This window comes from Tasmannia lanceolata, unplaced genomic scaffold (assembly GCF_043159265.1).
Source record: "Tasmannia lanceolata isolate RefF3 unplaced genomic scaffold, GAP_Taslan_0.1 ptg000003l, whole genome shotgun sequence".
Taxonomy (NCBI): Eukaryota; Viridiplantae; Streptophyta; class Magnoliopsida; order Canellales; family Winteraceae; genus Tasmannia; species Tasmannia lanceolata.
The window spans coordinates 23,622,416-23,644,955 of NW_027518680.1; the positions used below are offsets into that span (position 1 = coordinate 23,622,416).

The window sequence follows — 22,540 nt, forward strand, 5'->3', positions numbered from 1 at the left end:
AGTTGATCCTATTTTGAGTATGTTTCCTGATTTTTAGCCACCTCTCACCATTTGAAGATGCTAGTTTTATATTTTTAAGCCACTTCACCCGCCTTCCGTCTCTCTCGCCACTTAGAGAGACTAGTTTATCATGAAAAAAATTCATAGTAGATCTTTTTCACCAAAGAGAGACGGAGGGGGGTCACACCTGGTAAAAAAGTGGAAAGGGACTACTCATTGGGATGAATTTATGAGGGACATTTTATAAGAGGGAGATGATATTTTCACTCCCCCCGCATTACATTACGCATGCGCTCCACTTATTACGTGATCTGACGTCAAAAAGCGTTAAAGTTGCGTAAAGCAGGGGGAGTGAAAATATCATCTCCTAAGATGACAAATTTGTCGCTGTCGATTTCTAGAGAAGCACGTACGAAACAAGTACGGTACCCAGCTACAGAATGTGAAAAGAAGCTCTGAGCTGGAGAAGAATCTTTGGGTTGTAAAATTATACCGCCAACTGATTAGTGAAAAACACGGAAACCCCCTCTCCATATATCATTTCTCTTTCATTTCAACAGTAAAAAAGTTGGGAACTTGCTAGGCAATTTCGGAAAGTCAGTCTTCACCGACTTTTGCATGAGAGAACAGACACAGGCTCACTTTTTATTTTCTTATTCATTTAATTCATGGAGGTGGCGGTTCTGATGAAAAAGCCAGCCGCAAAATGACTTCTCGCGAAGTTTCCTAGCAAATCCCAAAAAGTTGATTCCATACAAATGAGACTTTGGAATAACAACAGTGATGAATAATTTTCAGCCACACCTTAATTAGGTTTTGATTATGATAAAGTCATAAAGAAAGTTATTTCAACTGTGAGCGAGAACTCAACCAGCAACATCACCGGATTCCGGCAATGTCTCTGCCTCGGAATTTGGATTTCGTAACTAGGGCCTCTCCATCATCACCTTCTTTATTGACGGCGGAGAATACCTCTGCCTCTCCGTGGATCAGTATCCCGATGCGTACAGTTGTAATTATCTGTGTGCTTATCGTTGCAGCCGTCACCGGCATCCTGATAAGATGCTACAAGAAGAGATGGCAACGCACTCATAGGCTACCGCCGCCACCAGACAAAGGTGAGAAAGCGCGAAAAAATTAGGTCATGGTCGTTTAAGATTATGACAACAGATTGTGAGTGCCAATCCTATTATTGGACTCAAAATTATGTGAGGAATGAGCTTCACAGGTGCCTTGTAGAAAAAGGGGTAAAGAGCGCCCTTTACCCCTTTTTCTGCAAGGGGCCTGTGAGTTTAGAATACCTCAAGTTATGTTTAAAGTTGAGTCCGATAATCGGTTTAGCATTCACAATCGGTTGTCATAATCTTAAACGACAAGGCCTTAGAGTTGCAACCTGATTGGGTTAGGTTGATATTTTGTTAATAAATGAATTGGAATCACCCCAAACTCGACCCAATATTATGGCAAATGATCGATCAACCCAAATTCCAAAAAAAAGACCCGTTGCCACCTAGAAAAAATATATATATCCATAAAAATGGCAACATAACATGCATGATCTATTTATGTGGTTGCCTAAAAGCAAACATGGATTTCAACATTTTAAGTAATACTGTAGAAGAATTCTACAAAATCCATTTTATATGCTTGTATCTCGGTGAGACAGGATTCTTTTGTTATAAAAATAAATTAATTAAAAGAGATGACATGATTCTTTTGTTATAAAAATAAATAAATTAAAAGAGATCGATGAGATGATTCTACAAAGCATGTATTAAAAGGGAATAAAAGATACTCAATTACTAAAACAAAGTAAAAAGAGAAACCATGATAGATCTGGATCTAAAACTGCCCAAAACTTCCAAGTCCTATTTCTCAGTGTCTAAATAAGGAAAATTGGATGGAGAAGGAAACCTAATATTTCCAAATTAGACACTTTAAGAGTCCATATGTTTGACGTTCGTGGTAGAACAGAAGCATGGTTTAACAAATTGAAAACTCGGCTTCGCTGGGTTAAGTTGAGTCACCTCGAATGAGTGACTCTGTGACTTGATAAAAACTCGAGCACATATTTTTCTGTTTTTTGGTGGGTAGGTGAGCTGGGAGTTATTGATATATTTGTTTTTCTTACTTTTAAAATCATAGATATTTCAGGGTCTAGCGTTGTAGGTTCAAAACTTGGTAAGGTTTAGAAACGAGTCAACTCAGACAAGTTTGGAGTTGACTCGACCTGTTTTAGATTATTAAGGGTTTGGTTAGGAGTTTTTTATAGCTATTGTTTCATGGCGGTCGCGAAGAAATCTGCTATTCAATTATTTCTCTCAAGGGCTAAGATTAAACTATCTAAAGCACACGTTTTTTTAATCTCACTAGATGTGAAGGCATTTCACGGTACAGACATGAAACAACCTCTTTTTTATACAGGATTTCCTAGCGACTTTCGTAGAAAGGCATTTCGCGGCTAGTTGTTGCATAAGAGAGCAGCCATGCAGGCTCAATTTTCAGCAGATTTTCTCACATTCATTTAATTCATCGGAGGTGGCTGCTCTCTCATGCAGTAGCTAGCCGCAAAATGCCTTTCTACAAAAGTCGCTACCAAATTCCTTTTTATAAAGTTTGATTTTCAATGGGCGATGATATTTTCACGCCCCAAAAGCGTTAAATTTGCCCACCACTTTATAAGGGGGCGGATGTGTACTGCAAGGGGGTGAAAATATCATCTCCATTTTCAATTGGTTACTAGTGGGACCAACCATGCGATGCATGGTTTGGTAGTTAATTAAGATAGAAAACAAATTAGATCTAGAAGTTGATTTTTAACTTGTTGAAATAAGTTGATTTGTAATTTATAATTAGAAATTAATTAAGATTGAAAACAAATTAGAATTTGATTTTAAACCAGCCATGAAAAAATAAGAACGAAATAAGATCAGCTATCAATTGAGGTAAAAATTTGTAATGAGAAAAATGAAAATAACATTAGAAAACAGAACGTAGATTGGAAAAAAGTGTAAAATAATATCATTTAAATAGTTAATTTTTAAATAAAATTAAATTCTGAAAAATGTAAATAAAAACCTACAAATAGATATAAAACAGAATAAATTTTTTCTGAAAATGCTTATAATAGCAGCCTGCAAATAAATGAAACAAAAAAAAAGAAATTAATTGAGAAAAATGTACTTTAAAGCATGCAAATGGCTAAAAAATAGATTCCAAACAAAAAACAAATGATATAAATCATATATTAACAAATTTGGAAAAAAAATAGATGTAAATAACAACCAATAAGTACCAAAAACAAAAAACTATAAGTGTAGATGTTTAATTTCAATGAAAGTTCCTTTATATCAAGGCTACATAGTCTCATTACAAAGCATGAATGATTTTGGTCCTTGTACTTAAAAGCTTTGAAATAGAAAGACGAAAGCCAAAATCTACAAATGGAAACCACAAAGAGAAAACGCAAGAGTAACAATTAGCCGTAAATGAATACTAAACAGAGAAAATACATTCTATAAATGAATTAAGAAAAGATAAAAATAAAAGGAAATGAATAGAAAGTGATGAACAACAATTAGCCGTAAATAACATAAATGAATGGAAAAAAGAGCAATAAAACTTACAAAATGATATGAGAATATGAATAAATAGATGTAAGAAAAATGAATTGGGAAACCATGGCAAATAAAAGTTACAAATAGCTGTAAATAAATAAAGAAATTATATGAGAACACCAATATATAAATGTGAGTAAACTGAAATGAGTAACCATGGAAGTAACGGTACAAAGCTGACATAGATTGGAAAAAAGATGTAAATAGTATCCTTCAAATAGTTGTAAATTAGCAAAAATAAATTAAGAAAAATGGAAGAAAAAACCTATAAATAATTGTATAAAAGAGACAAAATTAATAAAAAGATGATAAGATACAAATAGTTGTAAAAAGGAGAAAGAGATAGGAAACTGTGAATAAAAGCATTGAAATGGCTATAAAATAACATGATCAGATTGGAAAAATAGCACAGATCAAACCAATAACATCCAGATTTAAACCAATTCTATTCATAAAAAAAATCAAAAATTCTAACTCATATTTTAAAAAATATTTTAATATTTTCACCAACTTTGATAAAGATCAAACGAATTACAATCCATTAAACCAATTCTATTCATAAAAAAACTCTTACCAAATAAAAAAATATCAAACAAATTGCATTCGCAGAGTACGGGGAATATATCCTCATAGATCTGACCTTCCTGGAGCTCCTCCAAAAACTTGTAAGGGTTGTTAACCAAGAAGAACTGATAATTTTCTCATTAAGTGAATATGGAAGGCGTTTTGAAAATATTGGAATAAGAACCGATAGATATAATAAGGAATCGAGATTATAGAGATTATAGAGAGGCGTGATTTTAGGGATTTTGAGGATTTTGATTACGCGTGTAAAATGGGAAACAAAACGATAATGCTCTGTTTGATTGCTTGTTTTGGGGGGATTGTAGGAGATTCAAATGCATGAGATCTCCCAGAGATCTCCCCAAAGCATGTTTGGTTGTCATCTACACCTTTGACCACTAGACAACTTCTAGACATCATTATTGGTTTTTATCCTAGGTTGCGCCTATGTGGCGGAGATGTTCCCCCCATAATCTTCTCCCATTTTTTTACTAAAATGGAGAAATTTGTTAGGGGAATTAGGAGAAATTCTTGTCTTATTCTCTTTCTCTCTTTATCTCTCTTACTTTTCTCTCTTCCACCTATATTTTGATAATGACACCCTACATCTTTCGCTAATTTCCTCGCGCAACCAAACACTACGTGCAAATCTCCTTCCTAATATTCTCCGCATCTTCCATCCTCTTCCATTCTTGTCTAATTCTCTTTGACTTATTTTTCTCCTATCCTCCCAGCCATCTACAAGCAACCAAACATAGCATAAGGTAAGTATTTCGACTCGGATAAACATTAAGTCGAAAATCGTGAAAAAATAAGTGGGAAGCTAAAGAGGCTTGTCAAAAAGGAATCTATATATAATAAAAGAAAAAAATCAGAATTAAAAAAGAGAAAAACTTTTAAATTTATAGTGCCACGTAGACTTGAGGGAGGAAGGGGAGGGCTACCACATCAGCGGTGAACAGTAAACCCCCTTCCTCTTTATTATATATAGATTATTGGAAGGAGAAGAGATCAAGCAAGGTATGTGATAAGGCCAGGAAAAGGAAAAAGAGAAGAAAGAGAAGAAAATGAGAAGACTAACAGGAGAAGAAGAGAAAAAGAATAGAAGGAGAAGAGGGAACAAAAAGAAGAAGAGAAGGGAAGAAGAGGGAAAAATTAGAGGGGAGAAATTTTCATTCAATATTATTCAGAAAACTATTTCTCCAATACATGAGGCCTCCACACACACACACACACACACACACACAGATATATATATATATAGGGGTGCAAGTTTGGCACTGTGAACCCCGACCCCGCCCTGAGCCCGAATCGGGTCAGGGTTGAAAAATCCAACCCTGAGGGCGGGCTTGGGTTCATTTTTTAGGCCCTGACTCAGGGTCGGGTCGGGGTCAGGGTTGATACATAGGGCCAACCCGACCCGACCCTGTTTACACTTTACAGTATATGTGACTTACCAAACCACAAATGGTCTTAATTTATGATCATCCTATTTACATGATTTTAGGGGCATGCCCTATTTATATTGGTGCGAATGCCTTGTATCTTTGAATAAGGTGGCCTCCACTACATTTTTATTTTTTTAAACGGTTTGGCCTCCACTACCTATTTATGTTGTGGCCCAACAAATGAACGGTTTGGATAATCGAATGAAGTGGGTTGTACGGTAATTTTTGAAAAATACTGGACCTTACAGCCACACAACTTATAAAATTTTGCTTTTATATTATGGACAACAATGTATTTGCACTAGGGTCAATTAGGGCCAGCCGGGCCCAACTAGGGCCAATCAGGGTGGGCCAGGGCCACGCTGAGCCCTGCAGGGCTAGCATTGGGTTGAGGCCTTTTGGCCCTTACTCAGGTTCTGGGAAGGTCAGGGTTGGGCTAGGGTTTCGAAAAACCCGGCCCAACTCGACCCTGTTCCAGCCCTATATATATATATATATATATATATATATATATATATGAGAAAACGGTTCCTACACATATGTGTAGATAAGTTATCTACACACTAGCTTAAAATACAGTGGGGGCCCACATTGTTTGGGTGATCCAAACCATTCATTTTTAAGGCCTTCACATAGATAGGGTGTCCATAAAAAATCAGATCCATAGGATCATATTAACCATTCGAACCGTGGAGGCAAAAAATGGACTAATTTGTGAAGATTTAAAGACATCCATTTTACCTCCACAAATCGTAGGGTTGGGATGATCCTATGGATCTGATTTTTTGTAGACACCCTATCTATGTGAGGGCCTTTAAAATGGATGGCTTGGATCACCCAAACAATGTGGGCCCCCACTATATTTTAAGCTAGTGTGTAGAGAACTCTCTACACATATGTGTAGGAACCGTTTTCCCTATATATATATATATATATATATATATATATATATATATATATATATATGCGGAAAATGATTGTGAGCTTGAAGCTCATATAGCTTATATGAGCTTGAGGGCCCAAACACATGTGGGCCCACATTGTTAGGATGATCCAAAGCATTCATTTGAAAGGCCTTTACATAGATAGGGTGTGTATAAAAAATCAGCTCCATAGGATCATCCTAACCCATCCAAAAGTGGAGGGCAAAATGGACAGACACCATTTGCCACAAATCTGCCCATTTTTGCCCTCCGCTTTGGGAGTGGTTAAGATGATCCAATGGAGCTGATTTTTGGTACACACCCTATCTATGATGGGGCTTTGCAAATGAATGGTTTGGATCACCACAAAAAATGTGGGACCCATGTGTTTGGGCCCTCAAGCTCATATAAGCTATATGAGCTTCAAGCTCACAATCATTTTCCTCTTTATATATATATATATATATAGAGAGAGAGAGAGAGAGAGAGAGAGAGAATAGAGTTCCTAAGGGTGCCCTCATATAAGCTTATATGAGGTGGCTCTCACAAAACATAAGGGGCCCACATTGTTAGGATGATCCAAAGCATTCATTCGAAATGCCCCATCATAGATAGGGTGTGTACAAAAAATCAGCTCCATTGGATCATCCTAACCCCTCCAAAAGTGGGGAAAAATGGGCAGATTTGTGGACAAAACATGTCTATCCATTTTGCCCCCACTTTTGGAGGGGTTAGGATTATCCAACGGAGCTAATTGTTTGTACACACCCTATCTATGATGGGGCCTTTCAAATGAATGCTTTGGATCATCCTAACAATGTGAGCCCCTTATGTTTTGTGAGAGCCACCTCATATAAGCTATGTGAGGGCACCCTTATGAACTATATTCTCATATATATATATATATATGAGAGAACATTTCCTACACACTTGTGTAGGTAAGTTACCTACACACTACCTTAAAATACAGTGGGGGCCCACATTGTTTGGGTGATCCAAACAATTCATTTGAATGGTCCTCACATAGATAGGGTGTCCACAAAAAATCAGATCCATAGGATCATCCCAACCCTACGATTTGTGGAGGTAAAATGGACGTGTATAAACCTTCACAAATTAGTCCATTTTTTGCCTCCATAGTTTGAATGATTAGGATGATCCTATGGATCTGATTTTTTGTGGACACCCTATCTATGTGAGGACCATTCAAATGAATGGTTTGGATCATCCAAACAATGTGGGCCCCACTGTATTTTAAGGTAGTGTGTAGGTAACTTACCTACACAAGTGTATAGGAAATGTTCTCTCTCTCTCTCTCTCTCTCTCTATATATATATATATATATATATATGCAATAACATGAAAAATAAAATCCCTAAATCTAAATTACATGGAAATAAAATAATATGGAAATAAAATCTCTAAAAGTCTTCTGCCACTTATTGCGCCCCACGGGTTCTTACGAACCTCATCATTCTCCCCATCTTGAAAAGAACTCGTCCTCGTGTTCCCTGCTAGCCTCATCCTAGTAGTAGTCAAGCATATGTAAATATCCACTCTGTGGGAACCGATCCCACGAGAGGGACGGCGCGGCCTTCCTCCTTCTCTCTTGGTTTCTCGTACCCACGCGAATGACATGTGCTTTTTATTATTTATTTAATTCATCTTTTCCATGAACTTGGGATTACTAAAGCAATCCGAATTTCATGTAAAAGAGAATGACAGAGTCGCCACCTATATGAGAGATCTAGGACCCATAAGTGATCAGAAATCTAGATTCGTTACCTGATTACGAGAATGGAAGGTATAGGGAGTTAACACCACATGCACAATTCTTGCCTGATAATCCAGTCTTTAATTTCAAAAGTTAACCCACTTGAATTTGTTTTAAATGGCTCATTTAATTCTATATTAATGTGCGAATTATGTGACATGCATCCTAAAATCTAATTTCAATGTAATTCCTAATGTGTATTTTGACTTTCTTAATATGTTTGGATTCAATCTAAGTGAGTGTTCTCCTAAAATTCTAATTTGTGGGAAATCCTATATATTTTACTTAATTCAATTAAAAAAAAACTACAGATAAAATCCCATCATTTGTGGTGGGCCGATTCGTGCTCGGTATGCCATTCAAAGCATCCAAAGCTGCATACGTATCCAAGCCTCACTGGAATCTGAGTCGATCGTAGTTCGGTGCCTAAACTAAGCTATATGCCTATACTGCTAAGACACCAATCTAAATTGGACTAACTGTTTCAACAGTTTAAGGAAATTCATTTAATTCGAGTTGAGTAGCTTTTAATATCCTAGGACTTCATCTAAGATGCTATATAGTCATATCTAAATGCAAGACGTTCCTTAAACTAATGCAGGTGAACCTACATCCTAAGTTAACTACGCTTGCCTTATAGGGAGATGGGTTGACTAGCGTAACTAGATCTATTGTACGGTTGCTATCCATAGCAAACGGCCATGATGAGGCTGGACTCATAACTCTAGGACACGCTAAAACCTAGAACACAACGTGACGTAAATGTTCCTAAAGGGCCCTATGGGTTCCTACGATGGGAAACCGCAATCCAACTGTTCCAAACACAAGGGTTAAATCGACTCGAATTTTTAAGTTAAATCATTTTCAATTTTTCAAATATTTTCGATTCCTAACATCTAAGGAATACCAAAGGATCTAAGGCTTGACGGATTCATACTTAGATCGCATTCATGAAAGGGAATCGTGCGCTCTCACCTTGCACAATTTAGCACATAAGTTATAGTATATTGTTGTCTGGTATGGTTCTCAGGATTTTCATAGACTACAACCTCGGATCCAACAATATACTATAATTCGAATACCCAAATTATCAAGGATTAATTGCAATTGGAATATGATTATGAATGCGATCTTGGCAATTAAACTATCATGGTATAGCAAATTTGCAAAAGGAATCAATGATTCCTAAGGTTTCTGTTTCGATAGTTTAAAGATTGAATACATGATGGAGAATTAGAATTCTTTGAAAATTTTTATAATAATTTGAATTTATTTCGATTTTCTTAAGGATCTTAAATAATTTCAGTTCAGATTATAGAATTACACATAAACTTATAGCAACTCTAATCGAAATAAGTTAAAATTATTACGGTAGATTTCTCTTGAACAAAGAAGACTACTGTAAAAATTTTATGGATTTTAACTATGTTTTGCTATCAGTTTTCCAATGTTGAAGATACCGTCCAGATTATAAATTTACTCATAAACTTATAGCAAATCTAATCAAAATAAGCTGAAATTTTACAGTAGCTTTCTCTTGACCAGAGAAGATTACTGTAAAATTTTCATGGATTGTAAAGATCATTTACTAACAATTTTTTATTTTAAATATATCTGAATGAGATTATGAAATTACACAAAAACACATAGTAAAAATAGTCTGAATCAATCCACACTTTGTGAGAACATGTCATTCCAGAATTAAACCTCAATAAAATATTTCCAGAATTGTTTATTGCAATTTACTATTTTTTCGAATTTAATATGGCTTGCTTGATTTGGCATTAAAATCATAAGACATATCTAACAGCAACCACAAATCTTGAAAAATTCACTGGAGATCAGATCAGGTTTTAGTTACTTCTCATCGAAATTATACTTCTGGAAACCCTATATGCTTTTCAAAAATTGGTTTTTTTCCAAAAATGCCCCTAGAATTAAACAATTTTTTAAACCCCTTAATTTAAATCCAAAATTCTTCAAAAAATTCGTGTTGTTTCAAAACCCTAAAAGCCTATTATGTTTTAATTTTCATTATTTTATTTATTTATTTTGACATCTTTTTAAATTCGATCTTTGGAATTTTACCCCTTTAAGGGTAGAGTTCAAAAGGTCAAATAGTGGTCAATACGAAGTCAAAATTCCTGAAAATTCCAAATTTCTATACTCTTTAATACACAAAAGACTCAGAGATTGAAAAATTCAAAAATTCAAAGGCTTGTTAGAATTGCTTTGTAAAATGGATTTAAACCTTCTTAAGTTCAAATATCGGATTTTAATATTAAAAAATAGATTTTCCAAGAAAAAATTCAGATTATGAAATAACCTAAACCTGATCTCATCTTCTCAAAATTTCACATGCAAATACTTTCATCTTCATAACTTTTCAAAGAAAATCATAGATTTACTCCTAGCATGCTTCTAATTTAAGCTACATGAAAGAGGGTTTTAGAAGACCAACTTTGCTAGCTCTCCTTATCTCTAGGGTAAGTAATCCTTGGATATACGCTTTGACTTACCCTTTTAATCACAAAGAAAACCCCGAAGAAAAATAATATAGCCTCCAATATGTTGAATATGTTGAATATATGAAAGCACTTTGTGTAGAACCAAGTGGTAGAGATAAACACCAAAGCACACAAAAAAGTGGAATAAATTCCACGAGGGAGGAGACAGAGGGATGAATTTTGCAACCTCCTAAGGTTGGTTTTTCAAGAGAAGGAATTGCCTTGGGAATGTTTGATTTTATAGATAAAAGACCTAGGTTGAATGATTTTTGAAATTTTCATTGTGAGTTCTCTCCTTTTAGCTTGTTTCCAACTTATGCTTTAACTTTCTCATTCTTTGATTTTCATATTGAACTTATTTCTAAATCTTGTTTCTTGCAAGCTAAGCAGTGCTAAATTACACAATGGAGATCCTTCGAGATCAATATAGAAGCCTTCTCACATAGGAAACTAGCTTTTATAAATGATTTTCGTCCAAAGAGAGCTGCCCAACGTTTGAGCTCATTTTTGACATATTTCGATACTGAATCAGGAAAATTCGTAAACTAGAAAGTTGTAGATCTTTTCGAGACGTTCGAAACAATTTATAAACTAGCTTTTATAAATGATTTTTGTCCAAAGAGAGCTGCCCAACGGTTGTAATCGAATAACCGAATTTGTAATCGGTTCGGTTTCTCAAAAATTCGGTTTCGGTTTCGGTTCGAATTTTGGGAAACCGAAATAAATTCGATTTTAAGATTTCAATTTTTTCGGTTCGGTTTTAACCGAATAACCACCCCTAGCTGGAATGCTTCTCTAACACAAAGGCACTAGGTGATGAAATCCTAGTCAACCATGATGGATAACACTCTGGGTTCCTAAATAGGACTTGTGTGCATGTGAGATGCAAGGGTTTAGATGCAAGTGATGTAAGTGTGTGAAGTAAGTTTGCGAGATTCTATGATACCTTTAGGTTTTGTTAGATTAAGTTTGCAGTATAATGTGATGAGAAAATAAAGGAAAATAAACAAACTAATCTATCAAGCATATAACATATAAGATAGAGTTTTCATGAGCCAGTTAAAATAAATCCAAACGAATTATCCTTTGAAATTTTAATTAAGTTAGGTGGTCCCCAACAGAGTCGCCAGTCTGTGGGACCTGATCCCACGAGAGGGGCGCCACGGCCCGCCTCCCTCTCTCTTGGTCTCTTGTACCCACGTGAATGGCCTGTGCTTTTTAATATTGATTTAATTCATCTTTTTCGTGAACTTGGGATCACTAAAGCAATCCGAATTTCACAAAAAAAAGATGACAGAGTCGCCACCTAGATGAGAGATCTAGGACCCATACGTGACCAGAAATCTAGATTTGTTACCTGATTACGTGAATGGAAGGTATGGGGAGTTACCACCACATGCACCATTCTTGCCCGATAATCCGATCTTCAATTTCAAAAGTTAACTCTCTTGAATTTGTTTTAAATGGCTCATTTAACTCTATATTAATGTGCGAACTATGTGACATGCTGATGCAGTGCCAACATGGCAGCCATGTCATGCCTAGGTGGTTTTGGTGGAGTTCCAAGGTGCAGTCCCTCATTAATGTTGCTGGCCCGTTTTGAACCTGCTTTTTGAGCTTCTAAATGGACGAATTATGGAAAGTGGTAAACTACAAAGTTGTAGGTCTCTTTGAGATATTTCCAACAAGTATTTGTGCTTGAAAATTGGATAAGAGGGTAGAAAGTTATGGCAGTTTTGGTGGACTGTGTCTGTGGGTTCCCAAAACAGTCAAAGTTAGTGAGTTCCAATGCAATTAATGTTATGTTAGTTCCTAAGCTAGCTAGTGGAGGATCTTGAACGAATTTGCTTTGGTTTTCTTTTATTTAAAGAGTTAGAAACCATCTTTAGAGGGGATTTTTGGATGTTGATTAACTTATATAATTGATGAAATATCAATTGGGTTGAGCTTTGCTCCCATTTTCTTCTTCTTTTCTTGTTGCATATATATATATATATATATATATATATATGCAATAACATGAAAAATAAAATCCCTAAATCTAAATTACATGAAAACAAAATAACATGGAAATAAAATCTCTAAAAGTCTTCTGGCGCTTATTGCGCCCCACGGGTTCTTACGAACCCCATCATTCTTCCCATCTTGAAAAGAACTCGTCCTTGTGTTCCCTGCTAGCCTCATCCTAGTAGTAGTCAAGCATATGTAAATGATCCACTCTAATACTAGGAGTCGTAATCCGTTGAAGCCACTCACGCTATATAATGTTCATGACATCTGTGAAAGTAGCTTGAAATCAATATTGGCAAAGAGCTGAAATCGCATATGTAGAACCATCAGAATTGAAACCTCTCCTGAGAAGTAAACTGGCCGGGATGATAGCAACGTACTCATCAACTGGTGCGATAATTGTGGGAGGCACTAACCCATGAGAAGCCCCCAAAAACAAATCACCAATAAAATCATCTAATTAGGCTCCATGAAATTAGTAATAAAGGCATTCGCTGGTACCGAATCAACTCAGTGGTGTTGAAATCCTCTGTCTCAACCTCTACGGCATACTCAACACTGGCACGATGCTCTTGCCCTGATGTGGAATCAACAATCTTAATAGAATGCTCCAGCTCTCCACACATTGGCGATGCTTCATCAGTCATTGTACTCTCTGGCTCTATATTTGTTCTCTCGCCTGTGCTAGAGGATATGACTGAATAATGTTTGACATAGGCTCGGGCTCAGCGTCGATAACAGTCCCACCAAATAGCACCTGACTCATCATGTGGCTCATTAATAGTGTTAGAACCTTCCTCTTCGCCTTCCTGAGAACTAACCTCATCTTGAGGTGGTACTGGGGAGGAAGTAGCTAAGAAACTCCTCCGCAGATAAAACTGACTTAGGAGAAAATCTACCATTTCATTCCCGCCACAAATTCCTCTTCTTGTTCACAACAGAATGTGGGTTCTCGTTCATGGCGAGCTATGGTTTTAATTCACGACGAGCTGCTTCTTCACGTATGAATCTCTGCTGATAACGACGATAAGCCAATGGCGCATATGCTCTCAGAAACTTGTCATAGACCTCCTCCCATCAACAAAATAGAGACCCGCCGAAGTGATGACGCTCCATCACCATGTGTATCCACAATTTGGCGCTTTGGCTCACAGTGCTTCTTACTAGGCGAAGGGTCACTCAGTGATCATAATTGTGGTACTCATGATATGCCTCCAGAGGGTCGATCCATTGTCGACATGCATCCTCATAATCACTATAGGATCGTAGCCAGTATAATATGGAACAAATAACGAAGCCATTGTCGGGAAGATAAATGTCAAATGGTCCTAGATGGAATATGTGGAAATCAACTATGTAATTTATTTGTGATGTCGAAAGGAACCCGATGTCTTTCACAGATCTTATATCGGACATCCCGATGGCCTAGATTGGCAGTTAGATCACAATTGGCGGATGAGAAGTATACCCAAATTAGCAGTGACACTCGCTATTGGTTGTTGAGAATGGACCGGATATAATATTCATATTTTTCTAAACAATTCTCGTGTTGACATTGCGATCAAATTCCTAGCAAAAATGGCCTGTGTAAAGGGAGAGAAAATGAGATGGAGAGAGGAGAGAGAAATGGAAAGAAACTAAAGAGAAAAGCCTTCAATCGTTTCGGGAAGAAATGAAAAATCCCGTGTCGGACTGGGCATGTACTAGACCCAGATCAGATGTTGACCTTGTGGTCCTAGGCAATGCCCCGGCGCCGCGATGGTGCTACTTAATAGAGATAATGGTTGCGCCCTTTTGCATCAGCAATTGATTTTGGTAAGGTTGGTAGCGCTATGATCCTACAAGTGGTATCAGAGAAGGTCGCTGGTTTGAATCACTCCGAGGTCATTATTGGGGGGTGGTGTGGGGGGGTTCTTGGCCTGGGCAAGTATTGAACCCAAATCAGAGGTTGGTCGTATGGTCCTAGGCCTTGTGCTAGCAATGTCCCAGAGCTGCAACGGTGCTACCTAATAAAGATAATGGTTGCGCCCTTTCCATCCGCAATTGCTTTTGTTAAGACTAGTAAAAATGCACGTACGATGCACGTCTATCCATTTAAAATTGTACATACCACATCATAGGTTGATCTAAACCGTCCATGTGATGGAACACAACATTAATAGGTTGTGCCCGTAAAATTATTTCCATAGGCTGATCCTAGCCCTCCAATCTATAGAGGTTTCCATGCTTGTTGTTCCTCTTAAGGTGCCCAGAATTCGTCAATATTTTTACAGATGTCATGCATTCGTAATATCAACATTTCTGTAATTTGACCCACACATAGTGAATAAGGAAAAGTAGTTTTTTCGTCATCGTTAGGGGTGCAACTTGGGTGTCAACCCAACCCAATTCGGGTTGGGTTGGGTCGGGCTGACCCGATTTGATATGGTACCAATTGTTGACCACCTCAACTCAAGCCGGGTTCTTTTGGATTTTGAGAACCAATAGTGAGTCACCAATAATCAGTTTTTAACTCACAATCGGTTCTCAAAATCCAAACCAAACAGGGACTAACAATTAACAAAGGGAAATATTATCCGCACTACTATATTTTGATGATCACACTCCTCACTTTATTCAAGTACGGTATGGCCCGCACCATAGGATTATCCAAACCATCCATTGTGGACTGTGGAGACTATTTCAATGTTGAAAAAGAAAAACACAAATATAAAGAACTTCTTTAGATGGAACCCAAATTTGGGTTTCGGGTCGAGCCGGGTTGCCCGACAGCCCAACCAGACCCAACCCGATTTCCAATTGGGGTTGATTTTTCCCAACCCAACCCAACCCGATTTGGGAAAAAGCTTAACCCGACCTGCGTGGGAACATCCAAGTAACAACAACGGTTTGAAATTATATATACTGCTAATGTCCTCACTACCATATTTTATAATGGCACTATGCACCGTATTTTGATGATCACACTCCTCACTCTATTAAAATGTACGGTATGGTCCGTACCCTGTGTCGGTACTTTTTGTATGTAGCTTACGATTTTACCCTGAAATAATTTCTCATAGAGATAGATGTTAGATAGCAGCAAAGGGGTTAATGATAAAAGAGTAATGCTGACGTGTGAATCCCAGATAAAAAGAAAATAAATTCCTTTTGGATGGGCCACTTCCTACATAGGTTGTGCCCCAAAAACAATTTTCATAGGTTGATCCGAACCGTCCGATCTATAGAGGGTTATAGGTTGATCTAAACCGTCCATGTGATGGAACATAACATCAATCGGTTGGGCCCGTCAAGCCATTTCCATAGGTTGATCCTAGCCTTCCAATCGATAGGGGTTTCCATAATTGTTGTTCCTCTTCAGGTGCCCGGAATCCATCAATATTTTGCAAATGTCCTGCATGAGTAATATAAATTAGTTCTTTCGTCATTGTCATATGCCTTTGCCTCTTCTTGGTAGTTTTTTGCCGTAATTGTCATAGACATGTACCCGTGTCGGTACTTTTCGTATGTAGATTACGATTTTACCCTCAAATAATTTCTCATAGAGGCAGATGTTAGATATCAACAAAGGGCTTAATGGTAAAAGAGTAATGCTTATGTGTGGATCAAAAGGTGGAAATAACGACAAATGACAGAAATACCCTTACATATGGGATACAATTGGAATTATGGAAGTGGGACACAAGCGGAAATAACGACAAAGGGTGGAACACATCACAGTTCCCAAAAAGCTCTGACAATGCCAATTATGAACAAGACAACATTATGCTTACACTACGTATAAAAACATTAGTGTTAAAATCATTTCCCTTTTAGAAATAAAAAAATTGCCTAATGAAACTTTTGTTTGAAATTGGGCAATTTAACTTTGGGAAAATTATTAAAAAAATGTGAACATTTGCTGAAATTATGAATCAAGGGCCAAGTTCTCAAAATCATGAGAAAGGGGTGTCCGGTACGGTCAGGAGTTGTTTTAGGACACGAATACCCTTCTCTTTCTTTTCCCTCCACCTTTTAGGAACGGAACCCAATGCACTTCACCAACCCTTTTCACCTTTTTATCTTCTTCTTCCCCAAGCTACTGTTATTTCCAAACGGTAAAACTCAAGTGCCATTGCCATTGCCATTAGAAAAAAAACTCAATTGGTTTTGTTTATTTTGCTTTGGGTAATAAACCTATGCTCTAGTAGGTCAATTGTCCTCCATTTGCTTAGGTTTTATATGTTCTTTGCACTTTTTTTCTGTTTACAGTGATATGGTTTATTTTCATCTTCTTTACAGTGCCCTCTTTGTTTGTTTTGACCTCTCTCTCTCTCTGGAGGAAAACCTGAATAGAACTCCTATCTATACAATCAGAACCATTAATTAAAAGGGCTCACAACCAGTTTTTAAACCTCGGAACCACTATCTATACCCCAACACCACTATTTATTCCTCAAAACCAATCAATAGTGGTTCCTAGAGTATACATAGTTGTTCTGAGTGTGTATTTCACTCATGACCCTATCTAATCGGTAAGAGGCACTATTTAAACACTCAGAATATCTATTTATACACTTGGAACCATTATTTAGACCTCTGAACCATTAAATTATGGTTCCAAGAGTGTAAATAGTGGGTTCATACATTGTAATAGTATTTCAATGGTTCTAAACGTTATCAAAAAATCAGATGCACTATTTAAACACTCAGAACACCCATGTTTACACTTGGAACCTTTATTTAGACCTCGGAACCACAATTTAGTGGTTCCAATAGATTAAATATTGGTTTATACATTCTAATAGTATTTCATTGGTTCTAAAAGTGATCATCAGTGTATCAATGGTGGTTTAAATACTCATAATCACTATTTAAACACTTGGAACCACTATTTATACGTCGGACCACTAAATAGTGGTTCCGAGAGTGTAATAGTTGTTTATAGCTTATTAATAGTGGTTCTAACATTCTAAAGTGGTTATAACATTCTAAATGGTGGTTCATAGTTTATAAGAAATGGTTCAGAAAGTTTAATAGTGGTTCTTATCCCTATAGGGTTTGCGAAAATGGTGGAATGAAGGGCTTCTTTTATCTTACACATTGATGGCTACTTGAAGGACGAAGTATCATTCCAATATATTGGCGGGACGAAAATGTGTTTAATTATGAATTGCCATATAAAATTTTCAGAATTTCAGTCTCTAATTCACCAAAAAATTGGGACCACAGGAACCAACGTCTCATTGTCTATAAAATGTTTATATGTCATGGATCTATATCAAATCTTGTTATATGACAATCGAAATGATGATGACCTATGTATGGTGATGATGCTTTTTGAAAATAGACTATTTAATTCTATGAGCCTGTACATAACTAAAGAGTACAGAGTTGGATGAATTATTTCTGCACCAGACCTTGTAGCCACTATTTGGCCGGTGGTGTACATGTATTGGACAGTGATAATATATTTGTATGGTGGTACCACTATTTTAGACCTTGGAACCACTATAACTCTTGTGTTGGAACCACAATTTTGATATTGGAAGAACCAGTTTAGACGTTGGAACCACTATTTTGAACACGAAACCACTATTTTGAACATAGGAACCACTATTTTTGACCTTGGAACCACTATTTTGTCCTTGGGCCACTATTTTGATATTGGAACCACTAATTTAAACCTAGGACCCACTATTTAATGGGATGCGAATTTTGACTTTTGGACGTCCGAAGAAGTTCTTCGGACTTCCAATAGGATTCCAATAGTTTCGTTAAAAACTCCTACACATTCGGGAGTCTGAAGGAAACCATCGGACGTCCGAACGTCCCCTTCGGACGTCTGATAGGATTCCAGTAGTTTTGTTACAAACTCCTTCACATTCGGGACGTGCTTTCCGGCGAGGGATGTTACATTCCGGCGTGAGGGAAGAAGAAGATAAAAGAAAGGTGAAAAGGTTTGGCAGTGGAGAGAGACGTGCTTTCTGAGGGTTTATTACCCAAAGCAAAATAAAGAGAGCCAATAGAGTTTTTTTTTCTAATGGCAATGGCAATGGCAATGTCAATGGAGTTTTACCGTTTGGAAATGACAGTGGCTTGGGGAAGAAGAAGATAAAAGAGATGAAAAGGGTTGGTGAAGTGCATTGGGATCCATTCCTAAAAGGCGGAGGGAAAAGAAAGAGAAGGGTATTCTTGTCCTGAAACACCTCCTGACCGTACCTGACATCCCTTTCTCATGATTTTGAGAACCTTGCCCTTGATTCATAATTTCAGCAACTTTTCACATTTTTTTAATAATTTTCCCTTTAACTTTTAAGTAAAAGGTATGCATATGAGTAGAAGGCTATTGTAGACTAAAACCCAAATCCAATGGTTAATATTATGAATGATGCACTGTCTGTGGATGGATATACATTTATAGCTTCAGTTTACATGTACAAATACATCTTCCACCCATTATTCAAGATGATGGATGACAATTGAGTTTCTAGTCCAAACTATGCTGCAAACTATTAGATAAAATTAATTATCATTTTAGCCATTGGCTGAGTCAATACCATCATGCTTCATCTCCCTGACACTTCTGTCCCTCTAGAAGAAAATACAGTTATTATACATGTCATCAAGATGATTAGATGGCCAATTGCTATATCTTGGCATTTGAGATGAATTTGCTTCAAAAGTAGAATTAGGACTAGCCCACAACCAGGGACATGATGGCACAATTTAAGAGAGAGTGTTCTGAAATAGAGATGTGTATCTAGGCAACTGAGTATGTGTGAGATCCCATGTCGGAAAGGGAGGAAAAGTTGTTTGCCTGTATATGTGGACACCCTCCCTCAACTGTATAGATGCGTTTTTAGCATCTCCAAGGAGCGGGGCCCTACCGGGTGGGTTGGGCACGATAGTGCTACTAGAAAATAAAATCGGGGCGAGTAGGACACCCATAACTGGACAATATTTGCACCGTGGCGTCGGGTCGTGGCACCTCCCTCAATACGGTGTGCGAGCGAGGCTGAGCCTTAAGAGATCGATGTGGATTGTGAGATCCCACATCGGAAAGGGAGGAAAAGTTGCTGGGCTATTTATGGATAAATTTAATTCTACCTGAAAGGGTTTATTAGTAAATTTTTTAAGCTTTATGATTTAATGGCGTTGTATGGATGCACATTAATTTCCACATGTAGAAATCCATTTACTATTTTTATTAGGGGTGCAACTCGGGTTGGGTTCAACCCGAAAAAAAAAAAAAAAGACAAGTCAGTTGAACTCAGATGGGTCAGGTTGAACGTGGGTAAAACCTGACAATTTTTATGAAATTTGGTTTTTGTAAGCTTAAAAACTCGGATGGGTCAGGTTGAACTCGGGCCGGGCCGGGTTTGAAAAAGGGTCGGGTTGGGTTGAACCTTGCAAGTTGGAAATCAGGTCAGGTCAGGTTGGAAAAAAGGACTCCACGGGTTGGGTCGGGTGGGTTGCACCCCTATTTTTTATAAATTAAATCTTATAAAAGATCCCAAAGTTATTTTTTCAATTTTTGTTGCCATAGGGTATCTCCACCCCACTTTGTAGGGCGGGACTATCCCCAAGGGATGCACACAGGCACCCGGAGTCCACGCGCATCGGGTAAACAAGGGGGGACTCGAACGCTCATCACCGGGGAGCAAACCCATGAAGATCCCAAAATTATGTGACTGAGATTCTAGTATTATGATTAGAATACTCCAATTACAATCATCCTACAATTAGAGCCCTATGAACTTTTGAGATTCCGTACTCTAGTTACAAGTATATGAGACGAAAACTTAGAGAACTATCAGCTCTAGAAATTTTTTGGGGCCTATTTGGAGAAGAAATGATCGAGGGGAATATGTGAATCAAGAGGAGGAAGAATGCAGCCGAATCCAAAGATTTCTTCTGCTGTTTCTTTTTTATCTTATTTATAGACAATTTCCTGAAAACCAGAAGTTCTTAACATGACTATTTCTTCTCATAGCAAGGGCTCTTTCAGTTCTTCAACCCAATAGATCAGTTGCACTTCTTGGTTTGGCTGTGTTCTGCTAAGGCTCTTTAAACTAACGACAAAATAATCATTTTTGGGCGGGAATTTTTTCATCTCACGACAAGGGTTTTGCAGGGTTTTTGCCCTTTCGGGGCAAGAATTTCAGAGTGAGAAACTTCAGAGGTAGTAGGCCATCGTATAGAGAGAGATGAGAGAGTGAATTTCCAAAAAAAGGGGGCAAAATTCAGTGCCATTACAGACTTCGAGTGGACCAAACACATTATTAACTGTCGTTTGAGGGAAAAAACGGTTTTATCACTTTACACTAATTTTTCTTGGTTTTTTTTGGGAAAAACATACTATTATACTTTCCTAGTTTTCATGATCATCTCCAGGTTGCTTGAATAATTGAGTTATTATTGACTGTAAATACTAGAGGTCATTGAAGCTTCTTCATATTGTTCTAATTTTTTTTCTTGCTCTTGTGTCTCTTGGTTCGCCAGACGAACAGTCTCAAAACGGGCACCACATCGCTCCTCCCTCATCACTAGCATCCACAGACACACACCATGAGTTCGACGAAACCTCCAAACTAAGCACCCTTCACCCAATACCGCCATTGTCATTCATTTCAAAGCCCTCCCATGTTGTTCATCCACGGCCGCAACCAACGAATTCACCACCACCATGGTTACCCGAATATACCACCCCCACCACCTCCACCTCCAGTTCCTCAGACGCCACCTCATTCACTTCTAAACTACCACCACGCCCGATCCCACCACAACAAGTAACCCTCAGAAGCAGCAATGAAGATTCGACCACCTATCACACAGCAACTGATACCATCTCCACTTTCACCAGTTCAGGTGAGAAAGAAGATGTGTTCCCATCAAATGAACGCCGTGTGTTCGAAGTCGAAACTATGAGCCAACCATTACGTTGGAATTCAGCACCGGCTTTCCCATATCCATCACAGCCTTCCCATGCCCCTTCTCTATTGCCACCGCCAGCAGACCGTTCCCGGCGTTCACGTCCCAACCGTGCAAGGTCAGACAACCAATTGCAGCCATCACCATCTAGTATTGGCACTGCCTTGAGTTTCTCGAGGGTCACCTTGTTCAGCTACGAGGAATTAGCCAAAGTGACCAATGAGTTCTCGGCCGCCAACCTACTCGGGCAAGGTGGTTTTGGGTCTGTCCATAAAGGAACGTTGGCAAATGGTATTCAAGTGGCAATCAAGCAGCTAAAAGCCGGCAGCGGACAAGGTGATCGTGAATTTCAAGCAGAGGTTGAGATTATTAGCCGGGTACATCACAAACATCTTGTTTCATTGGTTGGATACTGCATCGCTGAAGAACGGAGGATTCTTGTTTATGAGTTTGTTCCTAACAACACACTCAAGTTCCATTTGCATGGTAAGACTTTTATTTCTTGTGCTTAAAATGCTTATGATATAATCCAAGCTCTTGAGTTCTCGTACTCTACTGAGATTCACAAGTCTACTAATTTATGTTCCGCGGACAAAATAAGGGAAAACCTCTGAAATGATTTCAATATTGGACCTTGGACATATAATAGTTCCGAATCGAATCTCTTTAGAAAGAAGATCTTTTGTCTCATGGTAGCCTGCTCCGCCCGGAGCTTCCCTTCCTTCTACTTTCTCTGTTTTTGGGCTTTCTGCCCATTCCTAGTCACACGGGAAGAGAGGTCAAA

General features: G+C 37.8%; 1 protein-coding gene across 1 annotated transcript in view; it reads left to right on the plus strand.

Moving 5' to 3' along the window:
* Nucleotides 1–805: 805 nt before the first annotated feature.
* LOC143853916 (proline-rich receptor-like protein kinase PERK3) overlaps nucleotides 806–22,540 on the plus strand; it is a 49,403-nt gene continuing 27,668 nt past the window's right edge. Inside the window, exons 1-2 of the mRNA XM_077363610.1 lie at nucleotides 806–1,118; nucleotides 21,328–22,242. Of these exons, the coding sequence (XP_077219725.1) occupies nucleotides 896–1,118; nucleotides 21,328–22,242 (1,138 nt within the window). The 5' untranslated portion in view covers nucleotides 806–895. The remainder of the gene's footprint in view (nucleotides 1,119–21,327; nucleotides 22,243–22,540) is intronic.